We start from the raw sequence: 10,244 nt of genomic DNA, 5'->3' as shown, positions 1-10,244 counted from the left end.
GTCCCAGGTGTCACTTCCCAGATTTCCCCCGAGGAACGGCCCTTCCTGTGGGACATTCCAGAAGATCCCTGTGGGAATATCCATGTCCATCCCAGGTGTCCCATTCGCAGATTTCCCCCTGTGGGAGGCCATTCCAGAAGATCCCTGTGGGAATGTCCGAATCCATCCCAGGGTTCCCTTCCCAGATTTCCCCCTGTGGGACATTGCAGAATATCCCTGTGGGAATGTCCGAATCCATTCCAGGTGTCCCATTCCCAGATTTCCCCCTGTGGGAGGCCATTCCAGAAGATCCCTGTGGGAACATCCCTACCCATCCTCTCCCGCTTCCCTCTCCAATTCCAGCCTTCCCCTCTCCCCATCCCGGCAGATCCGGGATGTCTCTCCCGGCCCTTTCCCGAGCTGACCCCTCTCGTTTCCCCGCAGGGCCCCGGGCGGAGCCGGTGCCGGTGCCGGTGCCGGTGCCGGTGCCGGTACCGGAGCGGGAGCGGAGCGGGAGCGGCAGCGGCTGCGGGCCGCCCGCCGCGGCGCACGGAGCATGCCTCTGAGCCCCGCGGGCAGCCAGCATGAGAGCCCCGAGTCACCGCCAGCCGAGCCTCCAGCCGAGCGCCAGCCCCGAGCCGCCGGCAGCAGCGGCGAGCCGAGCCCCGGCCTGCGGGAGGAGCCGCGCCTGGAGCCGGCCCGGGGCCCCGCAGGGCCCCGCTCGCCCAAGCTGGCGGCCCCGGCCCGCATGGAGGAGCCCGCGCCCGGCGCCATCGTGGTGCGCATCGGCATCCCCGACCTGCAGCAGACGGTGAGTGAGGAGAGAGCGCCGAGAGAGGCGGGAGGGAGCGCGGAGAGAGCCGGGATGAGCAGCGGGAGAGCCGGGAGGGGCAGCGGGAGCCGCACCGGGATGGGCAGCGGGAGAGCCGGGAGGGGCAGCGGGAGACGCAGCCGGGATGGGCAGCGGGAGGGGCAGCCGGGATTACCGGGATGGGCACCGGGAGCCGCAGCCGGGATCACCGGGATGGGCAGCGGGAGCCGCACCGGGGTGGGCACCGGGAGGGGCAGCCGGGATCACCGGGATGGGCAGCGGGAGCCGCAGCCGGGATCACCGGGATGGGCAGCGGGAGCCGCAGCCGGGATCACCGGGATGGGCAGCGGGAGCCGCAGCGGCAGCGCCGCCGCGATTCGCCCGTGTTGGGATGCGCAGCTCGGAGCGGTTCCGATCTGCGCTCGGAGCGGCCCCGGCCCGCAAAGAAACCGGCCCCGATCCGTACCCAAAAACCGGCCCCGACCCACAAACAAACCGGCCCCGACCCGCACCCAAAAACCGGCCCCGACCCGCAAACAAACCGACCCCGATCCGCGTCGGGATGCGCAGCCCGGACCGGCCCCGATCCGCACCCGGACCGGCCCCGATCCGCACCCGGACCGGCCCCGACCTTCTCTCAGAGCGGCCGCGATCCGCACCCGGATCCTCACCCGGTTCGGCGCCGCACCGGGACTGGCCTCGAGTCGCATCCCGCCCGCTCCCGGTCCCGTTCCCGGCCCCGCTCCCGGTCCCGCTCCGGCCCCGCTCCGGCCCCGCTCCGACCCCGCATCTCGCCCGTTCCAGTCCCGCTCCCGGCCCTCTCCCGGCCCCGCTGCCCAAACTTCTCCCCGCCACCGTCCCGGCACTGCCCCGCTCCTCGGTGTTCCGGTTCCCATCCCGGTGTTCCCATCCCGGCGTCCCCATCCCGGTTCCCATCCCGGTGTCCCCATCCCAGTTCCCATCCCGGTGTCCCCATCCCGGTTCCCATCCCGGTGTCCCCATCCCGGTGTCCCCTCCTCTGGCAGCGCTGCCGTCCCGCTCCAGGGTCCGCACCCACCGGGACCGGGCTGGGAATGGGACCAGGATTGGGATGGGGAGTGGGATGGGAACGGGGGCGGCTCTGGGACCGGGATTGGCACCAGGAATAGGATCAGATCTGGGATTGGGATTGGGATTGGGACCAAGAATGGGATCAGATCTGGGACTGGGATTAGGATTAGGATTGGGAACAGGATCAGCTCTGGGACCGGGATTGGGACTGGGAGCAGGATCAGCTCTGGGACTGGGATCGGGATTGGGACCAGGATCAGCTCTGGGACCAGGATTGGGATTGGGAATGGGATCAACTCTGGGACTGGGATTGGGATTGGGACCAAGAATGGGATCAGATCTGGGACTGGGATTAGGATTGGGAATGGGATCAGGATCAACTCTGGGACTGGGACTGGGACTGGGACCAGAATCAGCTCTGGGACTGAGATCGGGATTGGGATTGGGACTGGGACTGGGATCAGCTCTGGGACCAGGATTGGGATTGGGATTTGGACCAGGATCAACTCTGGGACCGGGATTGGGATTGAGACTGGGATCAGCTCTGGGACTGGGATTGGGATGGGGACTGGGATCAACTCTGGGACCAGGATTGGGATTGGGACCGGGACCAGCAGGGCTGGGCTGGGGAGGTCACAGCTCTGGTGTGGGATGGTCACTCGCCTCCAGGGTGCTGCGCTGGGCTGGACAGCGCTGGGGGGGTGGACACTGGAGTGGGGTGGGATGGACACTGGAATGTGAGTGATGGACACTGGAATGGGGTGGGATGGACACTGGAATGTGAGTGATGGACACTGGGGTGGGGTGGGATGGGATGGACACTGGAATGTGAGTGATGGACACTGGAGTGGGGTGGGATGGACACTGGAATGTGAGTGATGGACACTGGGGTGGGGTGGGATGGACACTGGAATGTGAGTGATGGACACTGGAGTGGGGTGGGATGGACACTGGAATGTGAGTGGTGGACACTGGAGTGGCGTGGGGAGTGATGGACACTGGAATGGTGTGGGATGTGATGGACACTGGAATGGGGTGGGATGTGATGGACACTGGAATGTGAGTGATGGACAGTGGAGTGGAGTGGGATGTGATGGACACTGGAGTGGGGTGGGATGTGATGGACACTGGAATGTGAGTGATGGACAGTGGAGTGGAGTGGGATGTGATGGACACTGGACTGGGGTGGGATGTGATGGACACTGGAATGGGGTGTGGAGTGGTGGACACTGGAATGGTGTGGGATGTGATGGACACTGGAATGGGGTGGGATGTGATGGACACTGGAATGTGAGTGATGGACACTGGAGTGGGGTGGGATGGGATGGACACTGGAATGTGAGTGATGAACACTGGGGTGGGGTGGGATGGACACTGGAATGTGAGTGGTGGACACTGGAGTGGCGTGGGGAGTGATGGACACTGGAATGGTGTGGGATGTGATGGACACTGGAGTGGGGTGGGATGTGATGGACACTGGAATGTGAGTGATGGACAGTGGAGTGGAGTGGGATGGGATGGACACTGGAGTGGGGTGGGATGGGATGGACACTGGAGTGGCATGGGATGTCCATCTGGTGTGTGATGGACACTGGAATGTGAGTGATGGACACTGGAGTGGCGTGGGGAGTGGTGGACACTGGAATGGGGTGGGATGTCCATCTGGTGTGGGATGGATGCTGGAATGGGGTGGGGAGGGATGGACACTGGAATGTGAGTGGTGGACACTGGGGTGGTGTGGTGTGGGATGGACACTAGAATGGAGTGTGGAGTGGTGGACACTGGAATGGGGTGGGATGTCCATCTGGTGTGGGATGGACACTGGAATGGGGTGGGGAATGGTGGACACTGGGGTGGTGTGGGATGGACACTGGAATGGGGTGGGATGGACACTGGTGTGGTGTGGGGAGTGGTGGACACTGAAATGGGGTGGGATGGACGCTGGGGTGGGGTGGGATGTCCATCTGATGTGGGATGGACACTGGGGTGGTGTGGGATGGACACTGGAATGGGGTGGGATGGACACTGGTGTGGTGTGTGATGGACACTGGAGTTGGGCCGTGTGCCAGTGCCATCGGTGGGATGTGCTGGAGTGACCCCTGCAAGTCCAGGAGTGACCCCCAGGAGCCAGGAGTGACCCCAGGGGTGACCCCAGAGTGACCACAGGGGTGACCCCAGGGTGACCCAGGGTGACCACAGGAGTGACCCCAGGGTGACCCAGGGTGACACTGGGGACACCGAGTCTGTGGTCAGTGGCACTGGGGACACTGGGGTTGGTGGCACCAGCGACACTGAGGTGGCCAAGGGCACCGGGGACACCAGGGTGGCAGAGGTTGGTGGCACCAGGGACGCTGGGGTTGGTGGCACCAGGGACACTGTGGTGGCCAAGGTTGGTGGCACTGGGGACACAGGGCCTGTGGTCAGTGACACTGGGGACACTGAGGCTGGTGGCACTGGGGACACCAAGGTTGGTGGCCCTGGGGACACTGGGCCTGGCTGGTGGCACTGGGGACATCACAGTGGCCGAGGTTGGTGGCACCAAGGACACCGGGTTTGGTGACACTGGGGACACTGAGGTTGGTGACACTGGGGACACTGCGGTGGCCGAGGTTGGTGGCACTGGGGACACCGGGTTTGGTGGCACTGGAGACACCACAGTGGCTGAGACTGGTGGCTCTGGGGACACCGAGCCTGGCTGGTGACACTGAGGTGGCTGAGGTTGGTGACACTGGGGACACTGGGTTTGGTGGCAGTGGGGACACTGAGGTTGGTGGCACTGGGGACACCGAGGTTGGTGGCACTGGGGACACCAAGCCTCATTGGTGGCACTGGGGACACCGAGGTTGGTGGCACTGGGGACACCAAGCCTCATTGGTGGCACTGGGGACACCGAGGTTGGTGGCACTGGGGACGCCAAGCCTCATTGGTGGCACTGGGGACACCGAGGTTGGTGGCACTGGGGACGCCAAGCCTCATTGGTAGCCCTGGGGACACCGCAGTGACCAAGGTTGGTGGCATTGGGGACACTGGATTTGGTGACACTGGGATCACCATCATGGCTGAGGCTGGTGACACTGGGGACACCGAGGTTGGTGACACTGGGGTCGCCGAGGTTGGTGACACCGGTGACACCGAGGTTGGTGACACCGGGGACACTGGGTTTGGTGGCACTGGGGACACCAGGTCTGGTGGCACTGGGGACACTGAGGTTGGTGGCACTGGGGACACTGGATTTGGTGACTCTGGGGACGTGGTGGTGGCCGAGGTTGGTGACACTGGGGTCACCAAGGTTGGTGACACCAGTGACACCGAGGTTGGTGGCACCGGGGACACTGAGGTTGGTGACACCGGGGACACCGAGGTTGGTGGCACTGGGTACACCAAGGTTGGTGATACTAGGGACACCAAGGCTGGTGGCACTGAGGACAGCGGGTTTGGTGGCACTGGGGACACCGAGGTTGGTGGCCGAGGTTGGTGACACCGGTGACACCGAGGTTGGTGGCACCGGGGACACCGGATTTGGTGGCACTGGGGACATCACGGTGGCACTGGGGACACCGTGTCTGGTGGCACCGGGGACACTGAGGTTGGTGACACTGGGGTCACCAAGGTTGGTGACACCGGTGACACCGAGGTTGGTGGCACTGGGTACACCGGGTTGGTGGCACTGGGGACACCGAGGTTGGTGGCACTGGGGACACCGGATTTGGTGACACCGGGGACACCGTGGTGGCCGAGGCCATCCCAGCTCCGGATCTCCGGATCCCCATCCCAGAGATCCCTCCCGAGCTCCGACGTCCCCCCGGCTTTTCCCTGGAAAACTTTTGGGAATTCCTCGGGATTTCCTTTGGATTGGCTGCTCCAATGGCAGTGCGAGAATGTGGATCCCGAGGGATGGGAATTCCAAGGGAAAAAAGAGGGATGAGAGTGGAAATCCCAGGAATGTGGATCCCGAGGGATGGGAATTCCAAGGGAAAAATGAGGGATGAGAGTGGAAAATCAGGAATGCTGATCCCAAGGGATGAAAATTCCAAAGGAAAAAAGAGGGATGAGAGTGGAAATCCCAGGAATTCAGATCCCAAGGGATGAGAACACCTGGAAAAACCAGGGATGAGAGTGAAGATCCCACGGGAATGTGGATCCCAAGGGATGGGAATTCCAAGGGAAAAATGGAGGATGAGAATGGAAATCCCGCGGGAATGCGGATTCCCAGGGATGGGAATTCCAAGGGAAAAATGAGGGATGAGAGTGGAAAATCAGGAATGCTGATCCCAAGGGATGAAAATTCCAAGGGAAAAAAGAGGGATGAGAGTGGAAATCCCAGGAATTCAGATCCCGAGGGATGAAAATTCCAAGGGAAAAATGGAGGATGAGAATGGAAAATCAGGAATGCGGATCCCGAGGGATGAGAATTCCAAGGGAAAAACGAGGGATGAGAGTGGAAATCCCAGGATTTCAGATCCCAAGGGATGGGAACACCTGGAAAAACGAGGGATGAGAATCCTCTTCCCACAATTCCCGCCCTGCATCCCGAGGCTTTTCCAGACCCTTCCAAAGTTTTCCATCCCTATCCCATTTTTTTCCAGCCCCATCCCGTCTTTTCCAGCCCCATCCTGCTTTTTCCATGGTTTTCCATCCCCATCCCAATTTTTCCAGCCTCATCCCAGCTTTTCCAAGGTTTTCCAGCCCCATCCTGGCTTTTCCAGTCTCATCCTGATTTTTCCAACCCCATCCAAATTTTTCCAGCCCCATCCCAGTTTTTCCAGCCCCTTCCAAGGTTTTCCATCCCCATCCCGATTTTTCCAGCCTCATCCCAATTTTTCCAGCCCCATCCAAATTTTTCCATCCCCATCCCAATTTTTCCAGCCCCATCCCGGCTTTTCCCGGCCTTTCCAGCCCCATCCTGTTTTTTCCAACCCCATCCAAATTTTTCCAGCCCCATTCCAGCTTTTCCAGCCCCATCCTGTTTTTTCCAAGGTTTTGCATCCCCATCCCAATTTTTCCGTCCCCATCCCAATTTTTCCAGCCCCATCCTGGTTTTTCCAAATTTTTCCAGCCCCATCCCAGCTTTTCCAGCCTCATCCCGATTTTTCCAGCCCCATCCTGGTTTTTCCAAGGTTTTCCATCCCCATCCCAATTTTTCCAGCCCCATCCTGGTTTTTCCAATTTTTTCCAGCCCCATCCCGACTTTTCCCGGCCTTTCCAGCCCCATCCCAATTTTTCCAGCCCCTTCCAAGGTTTTCCAGCCTCATCCTGATTTTCCAACCCCATCCCAATTTTTCCCAGCCCGATCCTGATTTTTCCAGCCCCATCCTGGTTTTTCCAAGGTTTTCCAGCCCCATCCCAATTTTTCAGATAAAATCTGAAAGTATTATAATAATTAATAAAATAACAAACAATTAATAATGAAAATAAGAAATAAATAATAAAATGAATAATTAATTAAAACGTTATTATTATAAAAATTAATGGAATAATAAAAATATTAAATAATAAAAATATTAAATAACAAAAAAGTAATGAAATAAATAAATGATGAAATCTGAAAAATATTCTAAAAATTAATAAAACAATAAATAATTAGTAATGGGTAATTAATAATGAATAATAAGAATAAATAATAAACAATGAAATAAAGAAAATTTAATAATTTTATTTAAAAAATATGAAATGAAAATTAATTGAGAATGAATAATGAATAATGAAATAATGAAATAATGAATAATAAATAATAAATAATAAATATTAAAAATAAACAATAAAAATTCAAACAAATTGATAATGAGATATAAAATGATTGTTAAAAAATTAATAAAGTGATAAATAATAAATTATAAAGAGTAAACAATAAATAATAAAATAATCAACGAGATATAAAAGTGTTATTAGGAAAATGAATTAAATAATGACTATTAAATATTAAATATTAAATATCAAATGATAAACGAAAATAATAAATAATAAACAATAAATAAGAAATAATAAATAAGAAAAATAATAAAAAGAAACAATAAGTGATTAAATAAAGAGATCAAAGATATTTTATAAAAATGGATGAGATTATAAACGATAATTAATAAATCATGAATAATAAATGATAAATTATTAATAAAAATAATAAAGAAATAATGATGAATTTTTATATTTGTTTATTTTTATTTTATTTAATTTTAATATTTATTAATAATTATTAATACATATCAAAAAGAAATGTAAATTAGAAATTAGAAATAAGAAATAACAAGTCAATTAATAAATAATAAATGATAAATAATAAACAATAAAGAAATAATAAATAATAAAGAAATAATAAACAATAAAGAAATAAGTAATAATAAATAGCAAAAAATAAGTTGAAATTAGAAATAACAAATCTATTAAGAAATAATAAATGATAAATGATAAATAATAAATAATGAACATTCAACAATTAATAAATGATAAAAAAGAAATAAGTAACAAATAATATATAACAAATAGCAAATAGTAAATAGTAAATAATAAATAACAAATAATAAATAATAAATAATAAATAATAAATAATAAATAATAAACAAATATTAATAAATAGCAAAAATTAAATATAAATTAGAAATTAGAAATAAGAAGTCAATTAATAAATAATAAATGATAAATAATAAATAATAAAAGATAAATAATAAATAATAAAGAAATAATAAATAATAAAGAAATAAGTAATAATAAATAACAAAAAATGAGTAGAAATTAGAAATAACAAATCTATTAATAAATAATAAATAATAAATGATAAGTAATAAATAATAAACATTAAACAATTAATAAATAATTAAAAACAAATAATAAGTAACAAATAATATATAACAAATAACAAATAGTAAATAATAAATAATAAATAACAAATAATAAATAATAAATAAATAAGTATTAATAAAAAGCAAAAATTAAATAAAAATTAGAAATTAGAAATTAGAAATAACAAGTCAATTAATAAATAATAAATGATAATTAATAAATAATAAATGATAAATAATAAATAATAAAGAAATAAGTAATAATAAATAGCAAAAAATAAGTAGAAATTAGAAATATCAAATCAATTAATAAATAATAAATTATAAATAAATAATGAACATTAAACAATAAATAACAAATAAAAAATAACAAATGACAAACAACAAATAGTAAATAATAAATAATAAATAATAAATAGGTATTAATAAATAGCAAAAATTAAATACAAATTAGAAATTAGAAATAAATAACAAATCAATTAATAAGTAATAAATTATAAATTATAAATGATAAATAATATATAATATATAGTAAACGTTAAATAATAAATTATGAATGATAAATGATAAATATTAAATATGAAATAAATAGTAAATAATAGATAATAAATAATAAATTAATAAATAGTAAAAATAAAACATTTTCATACAAATTAATAAATTTGTAAATAATAAATAATGGAAACCAATAACAAAATAAATAAAAAACCAATAAAACCCCAAATATTAAAAATACCTGGATCAATTTTATCCCTAAAAATCGCAATTAATTAATTCCAACCTCTTTTTAATTAGATTAATTCCCTTCATCCCTTTCCACCCTCCTGGAATTTTTTCCTTTTCCATGGAAAAGCCGCTCCAATTCCCGCTGGGAATGCGAAATTCCCGGATTTTCATTATCCCGACCTTCACGGCTCAGGGAGGATTCGTTAATTAATTCCGCTTGATTAATGAACCATTAATGACCTCATCGATTCCGTTCCCCCCGCCTTGGGATCTGTGGAAATTCCGTTTTTTTCCCAATGAGGGATTGAGTTTTTTCCATGGATTTCTGGGAATTTTGGGAATTCTGAAGGGTTTTTTTGGGAATTTGGGAATGGTTTGGATTAGAAATGATCCGAGATTAATAGTAAATTATAAATAATAATTAATAAAAATTAATAAATGATAATTAATAAACATTTATATATTATTTATGAATATTTATATAATATAAGAATATAATATATAAATATTTATATATTTTTATAAATATTTATATGATATTAGAATATATTTATATTAATATTTATATTTATATTAATATTAATATTTATATTAATATTAATATTTATTATAATTTATTATATTTTGTTAAAATAACTAGTCATTATTTATTTATCTTAATATTATAATATATTATAATATATTTATAAATATTTATACATTAGATATTTTATATATAAATATATAAAATATAAATGAATAGGAAATAATAAAGTAAAATATCAAATAAATAATAATAATTGTTTTAAAAAATAAAAATATGATTATAACAATTAATACAATTATAAAGAATAAACAATAAAATTAATAATAAAAATAATTATTAATATATTTAAAATAAATATTTAAATATTTTAAATATTCAT

General features: G+C 47.1%; 1 protein-coding gene across 19 annotated transcripts in view; it reads left to right on the top strand.

The window, feature by feature from the left end:
• Positions 1 to 423: 423 nt before the first annotated feature.
• Positions 424 to 10,244, top strand: part of SHANK3 (SH3 and multiple ankyrin repeat domains 3) — a 145,182-nt gene continuing 135,361 nt past the window's right edge. For all 19 annotated transcript variants that reach the window (XM_058828152.1, XM_058828149.1, XM_058828144.1 and 16 more), the window contains exon 1: positions 424 to 790. In XM_058828152.1, coding sequence (XP_058684135.1) covers positions 536 to 790 — 255 coding nt within the window. In that variant the 5' untranslated portion in view covers positions 424 to 535. The remainder of the gene's footprint in view (positions 791 to 10,244) is intronic.

This window comes from Poecile atricapillus, chromosome Z (assembly GCF_030490865.1).
Source record: "Poecile atricapillus isolate bPoeAtr1 chromosome Z, bPoeAtr1.hap1, whole genome shotgun sequence".
NCBI lineage: Eukaryota > Metazoa > Chordata > Aves > Passeriformes > Paridae > Poecile > Poecile atricapillus.
Note: the sequence above shows the minus strand (reverse complement) of the source record. Positions and strands in the feature narration are given on the sequence as shown.